Consider the following 21,680-nt stretch of genomic DNA (forward strand, 5'->3'; position numbering starts at 1 on the left):
TCATGGTAATCGCTTGATAAATGGTAGCCATTATTATTATTAATTTACAGATTTAATGGTTGTCTAAATTCCTCTGTGAGTTAATGGTTTTATGATGTCTATCCATTACCAAGACTATATGACCAGGAATAGAAGAGTCTTGGAGTCTCTTTGTGACAGTATTTGTCACAAAACTTGGTGATCTGAACTTCACCACTCCCTACAGGGGCCATTTTGGTAAAGAGGTGTGTTTCTGGAACTTCAGAAAATGAACCACCTGAAGGTGTGCGAGGAAAAATACCTTCCTTTCAAATCCAGAGTTGTGTGAGTGACTGATAATACAGCAGGGTATCAGGATATGCTGCAGTGGCAGTGTTTTCGGCAAGTGTCACATGAATTAAACCTGAAGCATGTTTTTCCTGGACATGAGCCAAACTTCTCTAGTGTCACCTTCAGGGTGCAGTCTTCTCTGACCCCCCAGAGATGTGTTTTTGGTTTTTAATCAGTGAACACTGTCAAAGATTGCTGTCTGTAAAAATGTTTAACTTATTCCTATATTTGTTTAAATGTCATTTAAGATATATAGATCTAATTTAACTACTTTTAAACCTTCCAGCCACTTTTGCCAAATTGGAAGGAAACCATTCTCAGTGAAACTACTGAGCTAATTCTTTATTGATCAAGATATTTTTTCCATGGGAGGGTTGCTGCTGTTTTCGTATTTGCAGAAACTAAATGCTTAACTAGAAAAAAAAGTTCTGAACCCAAACATGTTTTCATGGTGATTAAGGTGGATATACTCCTGAATCAGTGTCAGGAAGTTCTGAGAATAAATCACCAGCACCCCCTTCCCTTCTTACAAATTACCAGATGCCTAGTGGTAGGGCACCCAGGGAGTGCGAGGACACCGTGTGTCAGGAGGCTTAGCACCCGCCCTCTGTGGGCTTTCCACTCAGACGGCCGGCTTTGCTGAAAGGGGTGACGCAGAGAATGAAAATGCTGATGAAATACACATTCTACCTGTGCCAAGCATTGTGCTCGGACACAAGTAATCATCCAGAGGAGGAAGTGATTCACCATTTTATGGGAGGGCAGAGGCTGAGGAAGAGTTCCAAGAGGCTGTGACATTTGAACTTGAGGAATGCTACAGAGAAGAGGGGAGAGGGCAAAGGGAAGAGCATTTGAGCAAATGCAGGTTGGTGTGAGAGGGCCTGGTTCTGGGAGCGACAGCTGCATCCCAGGGTCGCTGAAGGAGAGTGACAGATGGTGTGCACAGCAAGTAGGGTCAGATTATAAGGAGCATCAAAGGACCTGCTGGAGGATCCGGGCATTCCCCTGAAAGCATAGGGCAGGCCCCAGGGGTCGGTAAGCAGGGAGCAACATGGTCAGAGCCCAGCCAATTCCTGGGGTCTTGGCTGAAAATGGAGAATCACTGTGAGAATAACCCAGCAAAGAGGTGGCAAGGACTCAAGGATGGTGGTAACAGAAGTGTTGGAGAGGAGGGAACAGGTTGAAACGTCAGGTCTCAGGTAGAATTGCCAAGGTTTCATATCTTTCCCAGATCCAGCCTGTGTTTCATTTCAGTGCATAATAAAAGCATATTTGATTATGTAGCTCATGCAAGTTTCTTTTAAAAGAAGACAGAAGCACTTGCCCGAGGAACAACAATATTTTGAAATTATACATTGAATAGAAGCTGTGCTCTTTAAATAGAATAATTGTGTTGAGGCTCAAAGGTGATGGTGGGCTTACCTCTTGACAATACTCACTGGGTTTATGGCACCAAAATACCACGGAGGCCTTTGCAGCTGCTGTGTGCAGCCTCTGTTGAATGTATTTCATGGTCATTCTCAGGTTATATAGATTGACAGAGGTTTTGTTTCATTTTATTTTTCAATAAAATGTAAAACTTAGATGACCAAATGACCTTAAATTATTTAAATAGACAAATACGCATCTAATGAATGCTATCTAGCCCACTGGAATACCTTGGGATAGATTCGGGCTGTCAGTTCATCTATGTTATTGGACCAATTTTTACATATGGAAGTCTCCCAGGAGAGTATATTGTAATTTTCATGGGAAGCTGATGTATCATGAAGGGTCCCCAAGATACCGCTTCCTAAGAAACAAGGTGCCAGATGGTCTCTGTTAGCCTTTTTACTCCTAGCCATACATGGTTTGGTCCTGCTGTGACAGACAGGTATTATCAGGTGTTTCACTTTCCTTTCTACCTTCTGGGGAGAGCAGTGTGCTTTCTGGGGCCATGGACACGTGCATGAACCCTCCAGGAGAAAGTTTCTCCTAGTCTTAGGTGACTCAATAATGACATGTTTTTGTGTTTTTATGCCAGTTTAAACTCCATCCTATTAGACTAGTTGAATCAGATGTTCCCAGTGCCTCCTAACCTACCCTTACTTGAGGAAACTTCTGGAAGTTGTATTAACTTTATGGACTGCCAGGGCATGGCAGTAACTTCTCCAGAGTGCCACCGAGTGCTCTCCTAACAGTAAGTAATGGCAGGTGGTATGTCATTATGTAAGAAAGAAAGGCAGACATACCTACCTTGTAATAAAACAACAGGCCGTGAACCTTACACCTACACTGTGTAAGGTTTGCTACACATTCTAAATTCTTTGGATGAATATTGCAAAATAAATGATCTTCTAATTAATTTATAATTCTGTGTCTACCACATACGGTATTTCAGGAAGACATGCCAGCATGTGAACAAACTCTTAAAAAGTGACTTCATGAGGGTTATTCAAATAGATGGACTTAGAACGATACAGTTGAGAAGAGATAATAACTCAAACTGGGAGCTGATGCAGTAAGAAAACGCCATTCATATAGATACATATTTAAATATTTCATCCTTCCGATTTGGGGGCTCAAGACGATTGCACCCCAGAATGTAACCAAGTGAGCAAAATAACCCTTTCCCTTTTATTCGGTTAAGGGAGATTTTGTGGTACAAATAGGGTTTTGAAAAGGTCCTTGAAAGAGAAGGTGTGTTGGCAGGACTGGGAGGAAAAGGCACCTCAAGTACGTAGTTGGAGGGGAAGAAGCAGAGGAACGGAGTGGGGTGGTCGCTAACCAGAGGAGGTGGGAGGGAACTCTCTCCCGGATTGAGAAAGAAGCCCACCAAAAATTAATCCACTAGGTTAGCGTTCTGCTTAAATATCGGGCCTATTTTCCCCAGCGTTCAAGTTTATTAACCCTCTGAGAACAGTAAACTATGTGCACCCGATGAAAACCATCGTGCTGTGGAGATGGTGTAAATCACCAAGTGGTGTGCCTCTCGCAGGCCTCATTTAGGAATTCATGCATTTTCATACAGCCTTACCAGCTTCCTCCCCGCATAGATGTGGTTTTACAAAAATGAAAGATTTAAGCAATCAACAAATATTCATTAAGAACCCACGGTGTGCAAAACACTGCAGGAGAAGCCAGGGGAGATGTGACAAATGAGTGCGTAATCTTGCGTACCAAGGCCAACTTAGGCCTTAGGGAGGGCTGAGGTTTACAACTCTGTTCCCTCGTCAGTTTTATATTTGGGGGTTTATGTGGATTTGGGTGTCATGGGGAATCATTTCATATGCGATATCTTTCTTTCATAGTGTTTTTGCTTCTCAGCTTCTAGGAGGCAGTCTGGTCCAGGAGGAAGCGTAGAGATTTCTGAGAGGACTGTGTGATCTTGAGCAAGTGACTTTTTCTCAGTTGTCAAGTGGGGATGGAAGTAACTAACTACCTTGCAGTCTCACCCAGCCTGACACTTTTTGAAGTGATTAATAGATGTTTGCTTATTGAATCAAGAAATCAATATTTTTATCACTTATTTGTGAATCTATAGGATTACAGGAATTTACTAATTCACAAGTATGCAACATTGTGGCTTTCCATGTTTATTCACAAAAATTGTCTCGCATGTGTCTCAGTTTCATAAAACAGTCATTGGTCAGGACAAAAGCATATACAAGGGAAATATAATGCAAGACATGCAATTTTAAGCTTTCTAGTAGTTACATTAAACAGTTCAAACACATCTGAAATTAATTTTAATAAAGTAGTTTACCTAATTCAATATATCTAAAATATTTTCACTTTGACATATAATCAGCCTGAAAAATTAATGAAATATTTTATATTCTTATTTGGGGGGGAATAATTCATCAAAAATACTTGATCTATATTTAGATTTCATAAAATTTAATTTAAAAAGTAATTTCACATATGCACGTTGTTCCAAACATACTTAAAATGTTTCCAGTAACTGAGGCTGTTTTAAGGTTGAAAAAAAAGAAAACAAACAAACAAACAAAACGAAGTAAGGACAGCATATGCAAACCCCAAGGTTTTTTTGTGTACTCCCGATTCTTCTTTATTGTTTGAGTTGTAAGTGTGAGATTACCAGCTCGATAGCTCTGTTCAAGACGGTAACTATTTTTAACTCCTTTGCAGTCCCCTGTCTGGGGAGACAGTTTACAGGATACTCAATTATCATTTATTATTAAATATTCCCAGAGGCCATCAGCAGCTTCCACACCTGGCTGCACAAGAGATTCAGTTATGGAGTCTTTAAAAAAGACAGATTCTAGACTCACCAAAGGTTCAGATTCTGTAGGTCTACTGGAGGCTCTGAACTCTGTACTTTTTATAGAGCTCCTCAGCTTTGGGTAAATTCTGAGCTTTGTCAGGACCCTACCCCCAAAATAAATGAGTTGAACTCAAGAAACAGGATTAATGCAATAGTCCTCCAAAATAATATAATTAAAAGACTGTAGGCGAGGGAAAGATGGAGTAGAGGATTACACTTGTACAACTAGGGATTATTTATAAGCTGTTTGATGGAAATCATCAGCGAAAACTTTTTGGAGGAAAAGCATTTAGAGAATTTCTAATACACGTAAATGCTTTCACTTCTCATGGTCAAGTAATCCCTTCTGATTTCCCTCTCCAAGGTTGCGTTAAGTGCACCTGGTCATTTACAGGAGCATGGCTGGTACTTGACGGTTAAAGTGAGCTTCTGTACCAAGAATCGCTGCACCCCTATTGATACAACACTGCTTCAACCAGGGCTTGGTTCCAGAGGTGCGCTGTGCTAAAACAAGCCAGCATTTTCCCAGACGTCTTCCTGGTAAACACCTGCAGGTTGCATTTCTTTGTTGCCTATGTCTTCAGGTGCTGATATGCTTGGCAAATGCCACTGCAACTAGAAGCCTGTCTGGTAGGCATTATTTCCGGGCACAATGACACATTGTGTTTTATGGGTTCTCTGCCTTTGGCATGTTCTCCACAGGGAAGAGGCAAGACTGCGGTGATGTTTGCTTGTGTTGTACTTAGTTTGGTTCCTTCCTGAACACAGCCTCAGAGGCTCTTTGTCTCTGAAAGATTTGTTAATACAAGTGAATGAAAATATGTTATATCATGGAAAAATAGTGAAAAGATGTAAAACTTTTCACACTGGGATCTACCGTTGACGGCCATATTTCTGTGATAATATCTTGACACTTGTATTTACTAAAATTCAAGAAAAACTTAGTATGCGCATGATTATGCAAATAAAATGTAGCCATTTTATTGCTGAAATATTTCATTAACTGCATCACAAACTGGTTCTAAAGTCTCAGTGAGAAATGTTGGACTTATATGACCAATGATGAAAAAAATAAGAATCACCATCAGCTTAAGTTTCTTATCACTGTAGCATTTTGAATGATACAGTGTGATCATTTTACATGCTGATTTTTTCTTCAAGCTGGAACAATGTCTTGAGTTGGTGTCTAAAGGATATTTCCTGTTTTCCATAATATAATCAAGTAGATTAACTGTACATTAAGGAAGGTGCATAGAAACTAGTAGGCTACATTTAACGAGAGTGGTTATGTCATCTAACCTTCATCGTAATAGAGCAGCTATCAGTCAGCCAGTAGCCTGAGAACAATCTTGAAGCAGTGAGATAAACTAAACACACAGGAACTTTCTTGAACTTCTAAGCTTGTAAAAGTAGAAGCATCACATTTGGACTCTGATTTGCAGTCATGAGTCCAAATATTTGCAATCGTGCCACCAGGCCACACAAAGAAAGGGAATTTTTATGAATCTTAGATTTACTGTTAAAGAAATTTTTTTAAAAAGCATCAACTTTAAAGTCAGTATTCAATTCATATTTGAGGGTACTATCAATTAAACATGCCAGCATTCCAGTTTATTTCATTTATTAAATTTAGATTACATTGATATCATTTAAAAGGATGACATTTATTTAGCATCATCGTCAGGGAACAAATGATCTCTGGGTAAATTTCTCCTGATCATGAAGCTTAACCCTTGAAATGTCAAAACATTTCAGTACCATATTTTGCCATGTATAATGCGCACCCATGTTTTTGGCCCAAATTTTCAGGGGAAAATCGTTTGTTTTAATTTTTTAATTCAAATTTTTGTTTACATTTAGGTACTTGTTTTTTGTATTACAAAGGAATTTTTAGCATTTTTATCATATTATGGTACAAGAAATTTATATAACAAATACTTACAAAATGCAAGAACAGATACTAGGTGCAAGAAATTTTATGTACCGTTAACAAATTTACGATATTTACGCATCATAGAAGGTCAAGAACTCTTCCCCGTTGCAAGTTCGTCATAAATTCAACAAAACCGATGATCATATTCCAGGGCATTATTTTGCATACAGATATCGTTATTGATTTCTAGAGTTACACTTTTAACTCATAAGCCATAAATAAAAGAATTAAAAACATTTATCTAGGTATGGAATCAGTACTACCATGCATATAATGTGCATCCTTATTTTTCCCTTACAAATTTGGGCAAAAAAGTGTACATTGTACATGGTAAACTACGGTAATAATTTTGAATAGAATTCTTTCTAAATTACACTTTACTGTCCTCTGTATGTATCCGTGGTATAGGATGCTGTCATAATTTAACCGTGTCTACATGAGTTGAGACCATCAGCAAATGTATTAATTATTAATGATTCTGTAATATAGGGGTTCATTGGGGCTCTTGAAATGTTAAGGGCCATCTCTTTTTATACTTAAAAATCCATCGGCTGCTATCTTTCATAAGTTGTATGTCTGCTTTTTGTTGTTGTTTTCTGATTTTTCTATCAATATGCACCATCAGCTGACAACTGTCACTTATTCAGCCTTCAGTCTGCCTGACTTTAGGGGCCTTCCTGGTGGTGATTTTGTTGCTTTTAATCTAACCTAAGTGGAGGGAAGTCAGGTTGTTAGAGTGATGTCTGCCATAGGAGAAAGAAGCTCAGAGGAGATGGGTGAGGTGCCGTGGGAATTCTCAGCACCAACAACTCTGAGCTTTAATAGATGGACTTAGAGCCTTCTGCCTTGATTATGAAAACACCGTCTGTTATTCACTAATTCAACTTTGAGTAGGCCCTGGGGATCCAATGCTGAAACAGTGTGGTTCACGCCCTTCGGACGTTTCCCACACCAGTGAGGGCCAGGCTGCCACAGAAGGACACACAAACCAGGCAGGCATCCAAGCAGTTCGCACTCTCAGGAATTCAGCTGGGTGTTGGCTCTGTGAAGTTTCTGGGTAAAGAAGTAGATAATTTGGGTGCTATTCTTATATGTATACAAATATTCTAAAGTTACCACTGTTTAGAAGACCCAATTCATATTGATGAAAGTACTAGATAAAAATTAACAAATGTAGTGACACTGGAGTCTGACAAATCTGTACTTGAATGACCTTGGGCAATTTTATTTTTATTCCTTTTCATCGACTCTGAAGTGGAGATGACGATGCCTCTTCAGAAGGTTGCTGTGAGGACTAAATGAAATAATATATGCAAAGTGCCAAGCAGAGTGCCTGAACCCATGTAGTGCCCCGTAAATGTTACTTCTCTTTCTACTATTTTTGCCCCTTGCACTTTCCTTAAATGTTGTTTGGTAATTGGTATCTGTTAAAAAAAAAAAAAGAAAAGAAAAGAGAAGAAAAAGAAAAAATACAGTGATAAACACTTTTTTTTAATATTTTTGTGTGGCTGTTTTAAGTAATGTTCTTTTCATTGGAAAGGTTGGTCTAATAATAGCACTAGAGACTGGAAGCTGACGAAGTGTAAATTTTCAGTCGAGTCCTCAATTCCAATTCAGATACAGAAAGAGGAGAATCGAAGAAGAAGTCTTATTACTCGAAATGCAGAGACTTCCACAGGCACACTCTTGTGTTATAATTATTTTGAGCACTTTTAGTAAAACATAAACCAAATGTCACATAGGCCACCTCAGTCAGCTCTTTACAAAAGACATCATGCACCCGAATGTGTGAGACAAGGTGGGGCGTCGTTGCTGGCGCTTAGCTTGCTTGAGTCACCTTAAGTCCTCATTTGGGTAATTTGGACACTTCTCTTTCCTGAGAAATGTTAGTTCACCAGCCAGTTCTCCAGACCACGCTGTTTTGTAATCCCAGCCTGTATTGCTAAAGAAAACCTTCAGTTATCTTGAGTAGATCAAGAATAAAAAATTACTTGAGTTTCGTGGCCCTTCCCAGCTGTCTTAGTGAAGAAATGGATTTTCATTGACCCTCATAAAATCCTGTCAAAAGTAATGCCCATTGAAAGATGAATTAGTTGCACTTTTATTTTGTTTTTAGGTAACTTTGCATTTTCCTTCTCAATCTCCTCCCTGGCCTAAGCCTGTTTTCTTTTGAGGTAGAACACCTAACATTCACCAATATCGGCTCCTTCTTGGTCTTACAAATTAAGTTTTTAACAAGTCCATTCAGGCTGTGCCGTTTAAAATAATATAGCTATAGGCTTAAACCCAATCACTTCTCTTGACTACTTATGTCAACAGATGTTCAGCGTCTCATTTTCCGCGAGGTGTACGGTTTCTCACTGACTCTTGGCTTCAGATGAGGATTCTCTGCTGTTGGTTTGGTCTGTAAGAACTGAAGCTGTTTAAAGCTGCTTAAAGCCGTTTGTACTTGTAGCCAAGAGCTCCTCGTTCCCAAATCACAGTTTGTCACCCAACCTGTGTTATCTCAGCTCATAGGGGCACAGGCCTGGCAGCTTAGACCTGTGGGTGGCCTGTCCCCATCTGTACGGACTGTGTATGATGAGCTGTGTGGGTCAGGCGCAAGCCTGGAGGGCTTTGAGCAGCTTCCCTCATCTGTCAGCCTCGTGTGTTCCTGAGGATAAATATAGACACACGGGCACTGTGCGAGTTGTAGGTCACTGTCTTACTGTGCAGCTAAAAATTGTCCCATCGGCGTGGACGGTCTGCCCTGGATGGAAGGCCTGTTTTAGTTTGTCTTTTACTGTAGGTCTGTCGCACCTGACTAAAAATACACCTTGGGCCAAAAATAAAAGAGCCCTACCTTGTGGCCGAGACACTCGTGGTGGCAGGGAGCAGCAGGACCATGGAGCCCGTCATTACGTTTGTTTTGCTTTGGCACTTAGGCTGTGTAACTGTTCCAGACTGTTAGTTTGGGTCCTGCACAGGCTCATGGAGGTTACAGCAGCCTGTTGGAGACGGTCCTGTGTGATCAGCCTCATCAAAGGGCTAGGTAGGTACAAGAGGCTGTGCGTGTGTGTGTGTGTGTGGGTGTGGGTGGGTGTGTGTGTGTAGCGGGTAACTGCTTGTTACATGTGGAGCGTGGGGAGGGTGCTCCAGAAGGTTTCAATGGATGGGGGTGGGGGATGGAAGGTTCCATATACTGGGAATTACTTACAACGTCACCATTCAGAGACAGGAGTAATGTCTTTTAGGTTTTCTGTTTGGGATTGCAGTATTTCAGGGGTGAGATTTGGTCATTTTTATACAAGCGTCCACAGAACAACAGGCTGTGATGTCATGGAATTTTTCTGGGTGCTGAAGTTTCACTAAAGATTCAGTATGACTGTTCCTTAAAATTGCTAATCGGTAAAAAGAACGACTAGTTTGTGTTTGGAAAATAGTTAATGCCATCATATTCAGGATTATAGCAGAGGGAGGCTTTATGCTTGATTTCTTCTAAATACTAATGAAATATCCTTATTTGTTTTCTTTGAAACATCGAAACTGGCCAAAAGCTGTTTTTCCTTTCCTTTGCTTAGCCTTCTCCAACATTTAAAAAAATAAAATGTTTTTCTTTTTTTGTTTATGAATTTAAAAACAGGATACCATATGTTAACCAGCATTAAATAGATCCAAATTGCATACTGCTGCTTTTTCTTTCCCTGAATAATAGCCTGGTTACATTAGTTCCAGCATAACCCTGTAGGAAATATTGTGCAAGGGTCCTGAAAAATAAGAGGAAACTTCCATGGCACAGGGTTAATTACGTGCATCTTAGATATTGACTGTTTAACTTTGTGTTTAATGAAGGTAGGAAAAGTTAATTTGTAAATGGTAAGGCACAACATTGTACTCTAATAGAAGAGAAACATTTTGTTTATTAATGATTGGGAGATTTAATTACTTATTAATTATTCTACTGAACTATCTCTAGTGAAATTATTAGATATTCACATATAATACCATTCTGTTTCTAGGAATAAAACCTATGTCAGTCGTGCATTTACTCCTTCCTTACTCTGTAGTTTATAAAGTAGAGTGTGTGTTGGGGAACTGTTTTTCTCTCAAGAGATTTCTTTGTTTTTAATGGATAGCAAGCGCACACGTTAGGTATTAAAACTTATAATTTGATGTATTTGGAAAAAATGCTGCAGTGTAAAAGGGCTTATGCTAAATGCTTAATATTTTGGTTGTTTGATACCTCTTAGAATGTTACTGACTCTCAGTGTTCGCACTGAACAGACCACGTCCGTGGTCTGGTGAGCGCCCTGAATCCTTTATCACTCAGTGTCTTTCTTGTTCACAATGTATAACAACTTTTATAAGAGATGAGGAACAATTACTATGTCTCTGAATTGGGAGAGTTATCACTGTCTTAGGTTAGAGACTTCTGGTAGTCACGTGTCAATCCAATTTTATTGTCTTTGTACCGTTCTCGTAACCATTTAATAATTTAATACACCCTAAAATATTTTTGTTAAAATGAGCTGACATCTAAATAAATAAGCACATAGGAACCAGGAATTTAATAAATATTTTGATGTTGACAAGATAGAAAACTAACCAGACTGTAAAGGACTTCACTTCTTCAGTTAATTAATGAACAAATGTATATAGAGCCCCTACCATATGCAGTATACTAGAGGTGTTTCCCCTGCTGTGGCTATAGGTGCTGAAAATGTATCTCTGTGTTAGCATATGTATTATATAATGCATGTGCATAACATCTGTACTATGCATATGTATACGTGTATTGCATACATATGCATGTGTATATATTTTGTAACAGAATGCATATTGTAATGTGTATTGTACCTGTGTGTATATTTTATGATATAATGTAAAGTAACAAGAATATATGTAAGATTAGACTTTATTTTTATTATTATATTAGTTTCAGTTGTACAAACAATGTAATAGTTAGACATTTACACCCCTCACAAAGTGATAAGCCCCCCAAGTCTACTATTCCTCTGACATCATATATCGCTGTTACAATTCCACTGACTATATTCCCTATGCTGTGCTCCACATCCCGTGAATGAATATATATATATATATATATATATATATATATATATATATAGAGAGAGAGAGAGAGAGAGAGAGAGAGAGAGAGAGAGAGAGAGACAGAGAGAGAGAGAGAGAGAGAGAGAGACATAGACAGAGAGAGAGAGAGAGAGAGACATAGACAGAGAGAGCGAGAGAGCAAAAAAAGTGTATACACATTTTAAGAAAGGAAAAAACTATTAATATATACCGATAACAAACGATGAATACAAGTCACATTTGACTTCTGCAATTACAAGAGGTGCTCAAAGTGGTTCCCATCAGTGTCCAGACACTTCTGATTATGGCGAACTACTGCTTGAACACCTTGAAAAAAGTGTTAACATCGCTTAAAATGTGTATACATTTTTTTGGCATAGTGTGTACACACACACACGTATATATATAATCATAGTTGACATACAGTATTATTCAGCTTCAGGTGTACAGTGCAGTGGTCAGGCATCTACACAGTCCATGAAGTGGTCTCCCTAATAAGACATGTGCCCATTTGACACCCTACGTGATCTTTACAATATTATTGATTATATTCCTCATACTGTCTTTTATATCCCTATGACTATATTGTAACTACTAATTTGTACTTTCTAACCCCCTCACTTTCTCCCTGCCCCCTAGACTTTCTTTCAAGCCATTCCCTCATTGTGTTGTCTCCAAGGGGATCCTGGAGGAGAACAGCTAAAACTTTATTTTCTGACCCTTATTTGTCAAAATAGGGCAGCTTCTGGCACTGCTCCCTGGTAGCGGTCCCCACACATCCAGTCTTCACTGTCCTCAGGGTCCCTTCTGTTCAAAACCTGTTGTCTTGCCCTGATGCCTGGCTTACATAAGGTTCTATTAAAATAGCTCAGGAAGCTGGGCTTGCCGTTTGGGTAGGCCCGAGTCTAATGCTCAGATAAAATCTTCAAATGACTGCTGTTCCTAGAGAGTCTAGAAGCTTTTGATCAGGCCCGCCAGTAAGAAACATCTTGCATTATGACAGAGCACACAGTCATACATGTGTGTAGACACACATAGAGCCGGAAACAGGTTTCATGAACCAGGGTTTACCCTCCCTATTTGGGTACCATCACTCTGCCATTTCTCTTCTATGATTTCCTATTCTCTTTCATCACAGCCACACTGGTCAGCACCCACCAAATTGATTTCACGGTCAAGTAATGGGTCACAAGCTGCACTTTGACAAATTGCTATAAAGATTTCATAAGCCAGACATTCTCTCAACACACCACTAGTCAAGTTCTCCACTGAAAAAATGTGTGGACGTCCTTGGTACAGTGTTCTCCTGGCACGTTGGTGCTTTGCCAGCATCCTGCTTGGTTGCAGTATGGCTCTGGTAGACTTATGTGAGCCTTGAGTTGCATGTAGGGTTTCTAAGCTGGAGACAATTCATGGCCTTCTATGTCTTAATGCTTCTTTATTCCTTACTGCAACAAATTTTTATTGAGTACTGGGTATTAAGCTAGAAAGTGAGGCTATAAGAACAAAACAAACTCTTGCCCTTGTCCCAGCTAAGAGCAGTGGAGGAGACACATAGAAAACAAATGTAAGTATGTTATCGTATATCAATGGAGCAGCTAGCATTCTGCAGAGGGTGAGCTGGGTGAAGGAGGTGGAGGCCATCCCAGAGGGAAGTGGTGGCTTGCCCAACAGCCAGATCAAAAGGAAGTGAGCGAGTGAGCCACCACGAAGTGACCTTTCCCCGCTGATATAGCTCCCACACCCCCGTTCTCTTCTGCCTGAAAGCCTTCTCTGACTGTATCTAGCATCAATTATTTCCAGACCTCAACTTCACTGTCACCAGTCCTGCCCCGACCTCTACCCATGTCTCTCTTAGAGCAGCACTTCCCATTTTGTCAAAATAGGGCAGATTCTGGCACTGCTCCCTAGTAGCGGTTATGTTTCTGGTGTGTTTAGTACATCATGCCTGTCTCCCCTGTGTACTGTTGGCAGTGTGAGGTCAGGACTCATGCTTGCCCCTCCCTTCCCCCCAGCAGTTGCCACAATTCTTGGCGTACACTGGGACTTCATGAAATATTTGATGACTGAATAAGTGAACAAATTAATGAATGATCTCCTGATTTCAGCTCCTCTTCCATTGGCTCTTCAGCCTGACATTGCCCTGTGGCATCTCGGGACTGAATGTACGAAATTCTAAAAATCTTTCAAATTGTATTTTTCAGTTTATCTTTGTGTTCTGCACAGAACTCTGCAGAGCACCTTATCCACACTGAGGCCTCAATGAAAATGTGTTGTTTAGTGAATTGACTAACTGATCTCACTCCTAGTCTTTTGAGGCAAAAATATTTCTGAAAGGGCTCAAACTGTATTGTCACCCAGTTGTGATGAAGGAGGCCTGTGTAAATGACATTCACCTGCCTTCCTCCATGCTGTGTGTTGTAAGTGTAGATGCTCCTGGACCCACACCATCCAGTCCAACACAGTTAGTTAATGTGGAAGGATGTAGTTAGACTTGAAATCTTGGTAAACATTCAAATCTGTGTCCTTGAACCTGGATTATTGATGGTGTTCCACTTTGTTTTGTAATTGAGGTTCTAAGTTTCCTTCATTGTGGCTGTTCTAAGATGTAGGAAACTTTATGCAAGTGATCCTTATCTTTTTAAAAAATGTATTTTATTATGAATTTTTTTAGACAAGCACAAAAGAGAAAGACTAGTACAACAGACAATATAGAGCAATCACTGAGATTCAACAGTTATCAAGATTTCGTCATGTTTGCTTCATTGACACCTTTCCCCTTTGTTAAAGCATTTCGAATCAAACATAGGTATCATTTCATTGAACTCCCTATAGTCAAAGTACATTCTAGAAAATAGGGATATTTCCTTATCTACCCACAATGCTGTTATCAGACCAGCAAACCTGACCATAACTCTTTGGTATCACCTAATATTCAGTGCATCTTCAAATTACTTTGTCATTTTCTAAATGTCTTTTAAGAGTCGGTTTACTCAAATCAAGATGTAAACAAGGTCCACACATTACATTTAGTTGTGTGTCTCCGAAGTCATCCTACCCATTTTTATCTCTTCCACTGACTTGTAGAAATTAGTGCCGTCCTCTATAGAATTGACCTAATTCTGGATTATCTCTTTTGCTTCCTTATGGTGACATTGAACGTGTTCCTATGTCCCCATTGTTGCTGGTAAATGGACGGTAGCTCTAATGTTCTGGAAACCTGATGGACCTCCCAGCTGCCCTGCCAGGGTCACTTCTGTTCTCGTGCTGGGAGACGGAGGGCCACTCTGTCATTCCCAGAAATTCAGTCCTCAGTGCTTGGGTACAAGGACTCTGACAACACCCTGCCACAGGTAGGGAATTGAGAAAGCTTCTAGTGTCGGGATTCTAAAAAAGTTTCTTAAACACTTTGTTATTATAGCATCTCACCAGGAAACATCTTGCATGTTTTCTTTATTGGGAAAGGGTGACGTGACTGGATTTCAGGTCCATCTGGGTAAGACAAGATCTTCCTTTCTACTCTGATGGGCCCCATCCAAGCTCCCACCTTCTTGTTCTTTCTCGTGGTAGGTGCAGTGGTCTTTAATTTGTATTTTCACTCAAACAGCCCTTGTATAGCCCATCACACACAACATCAGATCAACATATAATCCTCCAAATAATCCTCCAAATAATCCAAACTCATTGGCCAACCAAGACCTTAATTCGAATGATAAGAAATAAAAACCTACATTTTTATAGGACTTATGAGTTTAAGTTTTTCATATATATACTTGTTCAATTGTTTCATTCACACAAAGACTCCATTGTGGAATTATACAGATTCAGTTCGACAAATGTTAAGTAAGCACAATTGTTTAGTTAGTTGTACCAGGCACTGGGTTAAGTGCTTAGGGTAAAGACAAGATGTAGTCCTGTTCTTGAAGACCGTACAGCGACTTGGTGAAGACAAAGTTTGAACAAACGTGTATGTGCTAAGACAGGGATGTTTGGTGGGAGGGGAAGGGGAAGAAGGGGCAGGAGATCCTTGGCAGATGCCTCCATGCACCTGCCATGCTGTTCCCTCTGCCGAGGTTGCCCCTTTCTTCTTTCTCCCTGTCAGAATCCTACCTGTCCTTTAAGACCTGCATCAAGTGCCATGTATTCCACAATGTCTGGCTAATCAGTGACCTGGAACAGATAAGACACCTCTGTCCTTCCCTAGGCCTAGCCCAGGGTTTTGTGCAAAGCAGACTCTCAGTACATAATGTTTAAAACAACATGTTGACACGAATCTTGAGTTCACAGCTTGGAATAAAGACAGGCTTTCTCTTGTGTCCACCTGCAGTGCAGGGAGTTGCCAGCCCAGAAAGGTGAGTGGAACCAGAGAAGGGGACGTATAAGTAGAAGGGTCAGGATTATTTGTCACACTTTCCTCTATAGAGGGGATAGACGATAGACTCTCAATAATTCATCTCAATTCAAGGGAAGGCAAGTATTAGTTATTAAGAGTTGAATTGTGGAAGTTTCAAATAAGTGATTTTTGTGTGTGCATTGTCAGTGTATGTTTTTATACAGTCGTAGACTACTGGAGCTAGGACGACCTGGCTTAGGGGTGTAAATGTCTAACTAGTACATTATTTTGTACACCTGAAACTAATTTAAAAAAATAGATCAACTCATTTACCTGGTTAAGAAAAAAAGATAAGTAAGGAAACCAAAGCCCAGAGGGTACAAATTCTCCCCCAAGGTCATGGAGAACCTCACTAGGACTCAGACGATTGACTCTGCATTCAATGCTCTATGTTTTGCCAACAAAGCATTAACTTACTTGGAATGAATGAAGCCTTTCAGTTTTGCTGTAGGTACATGGAATTAAAAACAATTTTATCAACTGGATTAATTGGTTCCCTCTGCTTTCCCATTATTTACATCAGAGGTGTCAGAGTATGGTCCCCAGCCATCAGCATTGCCATAACCTGGGGACTGGTTAGAAATGCAAATTATCGAGCACCACCCAGAGCCACTGAATCTGGAGGGCCCAGTTTTCCAGGTGACTCTGATAGGCAATGAGTCTGAGGACCATCAATCCATGTTGTAAGTCAGCGTATCATTTTGAAAGTTGATATAAAAAAATACAAGGCCTTATCCAATTTATCACACATTTTGAATTAATGGATTTCAATTCCTGAGATTTTGCTGCGTAAAATGAGCCACAAGCAGAAGAAAATAAAAAGGAGGAGAAAATGAGAGAAGAAGGCAGAGAGGATGGCCAGCCAGGGACACGTGAATGAGGGCAGTTTGTCAGTTCTGTTGGGGGGGGAGAAGGAAGTTGAAATTCAGGATTATCCTGCCTCTAGCAGGTTATTCGATCTCCTTTCGGTGAGAAAGGACCTTGAAATGTCAATGTAACCTCATCTTTCTCTGCTCACAGAACTTGGCAGACATTCTTTCAGGCTCTGATGGCAGTACCTACTTTGAAAATTGGGGGAAAGTCCATGTAATGGCATCTTAGCAGATGACAGACAATTAAAAAGGAAGTTACTAAAGCGTTACTGTCATTTCTCTAAGATAAAATGCTGAAATGCCGAGGATGAGAAGGGAAAAGAGGGCAGTGACTTGATGGTGACTTTCTCTTTATTGAACTCTCACTCTGAAGTGTTCAGTCTGGGGAGACCAAAGAGAAAAATGGTTTGGCGAGGCCACAGAGTGAAGTAAACAGAGAGAACTGTGCCTTCGAGTTCACTTGCTTTTTGTGAGGGTAATGTTATATCATCACTATATCTAGGAAAGAAGAGTCTCTAGACATTTCTACAGTGTGTCATTAATCAGATTGCCTATATTTTCACGTGTCCTCCATTCTTGACGCCTTTTTGTACTTCTAGCCTTTGTCACAGCCCCTCTAATGGCAAGAAGGTGCATCCAACTTACCAGGGCAGACAGCCTGACAGGAGGGACCTCTGTGGCTGGACGTTATATGAGTCTTTCTAGAAAATAACCAAGTATCCTAATCTGTAGGAAGCCTCATTCTCCAAATCACATTTCTATTTTATTTTACCAGCCCTTAACTTCCTCAAACTAGCTTATGCCAGGGGAAATCATGTGGATACGGAGAACTGACTTTATTCAGTCTTCATCATAAGTGATTTGGAGGGCGCAGGGGAGTTTGTTGTTGTTTTTTGGGTTTGGGGGGGTTTTGTTTGTTTTTAAGATGTGATACAGGAAGCTCACAGGATATGTTATCAAATAGACATGGGTTCAGCTCCTGAGTCAACCACTCTGTGACCTTGGACAAGTTACTTAACCTCTCTGGCCTTACATGGTCTTATCAGTAAGTGGGAGATTGTTTGGCCTTCTAGGATTATTTTTGACGATTAAAGATATAAATTATCCTAGCGATATTGTGTGGACCCTAAAACTTGAAGGAATGCCATCTGAGAACAATAGGATTAAGAGAACAAAGTGGTAAAAGAAAGTGGGTTGTAATCAGTAGAACTGGGAGGAACATTTCACATCGTCAGAATATTATGGAAATTAAGCAGAACTTAGCATGTCATTGAATATATTTTTTTCCCAAGGCAAAAATAATTTCTGAACCTTTTTAACTGGCAGTCTCTTTTTGACCTACTTTGAAATACATAAAATTATCTAAGAACTATCTATCTCTTTGTTAAGAAAAGTTTATCTGTTGCTCAAAGTAATTGTTTCTTCCTATCCCAACATTTTCCATTTCTTAATCATACTCTTCAGAGGAAAAGAATTCTTCCTGTCATACTTGGAGGTTTCCCTCTTTTCATCCTAATCTATTCTGCATAACTTTCAGGGTTTCTGGTCATTTTGAGTATTTGCAGTACCTTTGAAAATGCCTGTTCTTAACAGCCTCATAGATGTGTCAATGGACAATTTATTGTTCCATACACACTGTGACATGTTCTCACAGTAGCTGCGTCATCCTGGCTTGCTATGCTTTATGAAAAATTTCTGTAATGCCAGTAAAGTAGATAAGTCTGATGGCAAAAGAGGGATTATGGGGAAAGCATGGTCCTAAATGATGGTGGTTACTAAGGGGTTTGCCCTCAGGAACCTACAAAATGAGTGATGCCCTGACAACGGGCAGAAGGAACAACTTGTATCCCACTGGGAGCAAAGAATGCTAATAAATGTACTGCTATGCTGAAAGATAAGGTTACGTTGCTCTCTAGAAAGTAAAGTTGTTTCAGTGGACCTCCACTTCTAAGAGGAGTACCTACTTGGAACAGTTATCACATATGCTCTCTGGGAATTTCAGGGGGAAAAACAAAAAACAACAACAAAGAAAACATTTTTTATTTCAAATGCTGCGAGTCCAATTCTGGTAATGAGAACATTAGAAGTTTTTTCAAAAGCTGGCCCTGTGCTCATCTGTCTTTGTGAGCAGGTGACAAGCAAGCAGAGATGTCCCTCACTGAGCCATGTACCTTGAGAAGCTGCGTGTGCAATGGGCACTTTCACTCATGACTTTTATGGGGTTAAAATTCTTGTTTCCTACCAGAACCAACACCGATACGTGCCGGTCAAAGGGATGCATCGGAAAAGCAGGTCCTGCCTGAAAAAAGCGTGTAGGTTTTCTTAGACTCCAGAGGCTTTGATCCCTCTCTGCAGCGGTTCCAAACTCTAACATCTGAGCACATTTGGACTGATAAAGACAAGCGGCTTTCCATTCACTCTGTGTAGTTTCCCCTTTTCCTTTTAGAACATACTGCAATCTGACGTATTGTGTATGTGTTCAGGGGAGGAGAGGGGAAGGGAGAGTGAATAGACACATATGAAATCTCTGATTGTACAACCCCACCTCAGTAAACTGTAAACTCCACGAGGGCTGGAACCATCTGTTCTGTTCACTCCTGTCTTCCCCGTGCCTAGAACAGTGCCGGAACCCTGGGCACGCCTTAAGTAACTATTGGTACAAATGAATGAGGGAACAAATGAATGATAGCCTGCAATGAGTGATGGCATTAAGGCCTCTGAAAATCGGAATGAGAAAACCCATTGCTTTCTTATAACATATATCGCCCCTTATAGCTTCCGGGCACTTACATGAGGAAAGTCACGATAGCATTTCCTTTCCTTTCAGTGTCATAACAAAAAGGTAGCCGAACTGCAAGTTGTGGGTGTTTGTACTGGTGTTGTAGTCAGGAGGTTAGTAATCCCTACAAATGTTGGTAACTTAGGGAAATTGTGCTGAAGACCATAGCCAGCTAAGAGCAGCCAGCCTAAAAATTAAGGTATTGATCAATGAAATTGGGAAAAAAAATAGTCATGTTCAAAAGACAGTCCCTTGTAGTCAGAAATAGACCTAATGAAGAGGTAATAAAAGGGCCATCAGAGCCTAGAGCAGACTTCCAGATTGATTGAGGAATGGGCCCTACTTGATGTAAGAATAGAGATTCCGAAATAGGGAAACACCTGAAGACCTCAAGCAGAAGCAAATAGAATTTGGAATAAAAATGATAAAATAACATCAACAAAACCCACTTAAGGCAAAAGAAGACAATGGAGAAAAATTAGAACATGTTTAATCTAAGATTCAAATATAAAGAGAAAGCAAATTTCAAAAAGATTCAGTAACTAGAGACCTAATTAATATCTGAAAGTGACACCCTTCTTTCCAACACTCCCCTCAGCTCCCCACCCACCTGCATGAGTGCTGGTTTGAGTGACTTTCTAGGGATATTGGGCTGTTGTGTGGAAATAAAAAGATGAGACGAAGAAAAGGAGAGAGGATAGGGCAGATGGAGTTGAAGCTTAAAAATTCATCACATGTGAGAAATGTAAATGGGAGAAGTTTTTCATCCAACAAATGAAATCGTTCCTTCGGCGTGTGTTTGGGTGGGAGAGATGAGCTACCGATCGACTGTCAAGACCCTTTCATCGGAAGGGAGCCCTGTGTCTGGGAGCCCTGTGTCCAGATGCCCAACACGAAGGAGGCTGAGCTGCAGGAGCAGCTGGATGTAGGCAGGGTCCAGGGGAGTCTGTGCCCAGCCCGGTGGACGAGGGGACATGGACCTGGACCCTGAAGTGTGGGCAGACTTGCTTGCCCAGTGGGACAAAAAGCAGGCAAAGCACTCTGGTGGTGAGGAATTGATTCCAACAGTGGTCTCCCATATTTGCCCACAGAGCTGGAAATGGGGCCTGAGTGTGCCTGTTACTGAATTGGTGGCTTGATTGTCTGTTTCAATTAAAAATAAGTTTCAGTTAAAAACCAGATCTATACACAGAGAGATTTAATTCTTGAGAGGTAAATTCTTAGGGATTTCCCCCCTTCCTTTGTACACCAAAGCTGTTTTTAGTTTTATCCTTTTGAAAAAGGAAATTTCTATCATTCTTTTCTCCACCTTCTGAAATACAGCATTATATATCAGACTCACTTTAACGTTTCCATGGGACTCAGGGTCATCTCATGAATGTTAATTGTGACCCATGCTGGACAGAGTCATGGATGCCCCCAAGCCTGTGAGAATGTCACATTTTGTGGCCCTGTACTGAATGGCTTTAAGCAACTGCGTTTTTTAGTTCCGGTGACTTTTTAGAGTTATGCCATGTTAGTGTTTCTACCCAGAGATGTTACACCTTCCTTCCCCTTATAATTTTCTGCTTGCAGACTATTGTGAGCTTAGAAACTAGACAATTGATCTTAATTATGAGGAGAGTAAGAGCAAGGAAGTACTGGGGGCGGCCGGGGGGAAGAGGGTCTAATGGTTTTTCCTAATGGCAGCATTCTAATGTTTAGACTAGTATGGACTGTGTGATTCAGTGTTGATTACCAGGGAGCACGTGTTTCTTTGTTCTCAACTATATTGTCACCAAATAACTGAATTACTGAAAGGTGCCATGTCATATATTTATTTTGAAAACTACCCGGACAAAAGGCTAGGATCTGTTACGAACTAATTATGGTAGAATGAAGAAGGGTTACTAAAACTTGGGAATGGATCTTGTTCAAGGATGCTTACCCCATCTGCCCAGCTGATGTGTTTGAAAGCAGTGATGGGCGGGCGCCTCCCCCTTGGGTCACTTTCAGTCTGGCACAGGGCCCGCTCGGCTCGGGCAGTTCCAGCTCACAGAAGCTGGCCATACAGACTT

At 40.4% G+C, this 21,680-nt stretch overlaps 1 protein-coding gene across 8 annotated transcripts in view; it reads left to right on the forward strand.

Annotated features, from left to right (window-relative positions):
• The window catches only part of FRY (FRY microtubule binding protein), a 439,561-nt gene that overhangs the window by 213,969 nt on the left and 203,912 nt on the right, over nucleotides 1-21,680 (forward strand). For 2 of the 8 annotated variants that reach the window (XM_074330083.1, XM_074330084.1), the window contains exon 1: nucleotides 9,248-9,540. The exons of 4 other annotated variants lie outside the window; for them this stretch is intronic. In XM_074330083.1, coding sequence (XP_074186184.1) covers nucleotides 9,480-9,540 — 61 coding nt within the window. In that variant the 5' untranslated portion in view covers nucleotides 9,248-9,479. Of the gene's footprint in view, nucleotides 1-9,242; nucleotides 9,541-21,680 lie in introns of those variants that run through there. 2 more of the 8 variants (XR_012495619.1, XM_074330088.1) reach the window with 2 other exon arrangements.

Source organism: Rhinolophus sinicus, linkage group LG04, assembly GCF_036562045.2.
Source record: "Rhinolophus sinicus isolate RSC01 linkage group LG04, ASM3656204v1, whole genome shotgun sequence".
Taxonomy (NCBI): domain Eukaryota; kingdom Metazoa; phylum Chordata; class Mammalia; order Chiroptera; family Rhinolophidae; genus Rhinolophus; species Rhinolophus sinicus.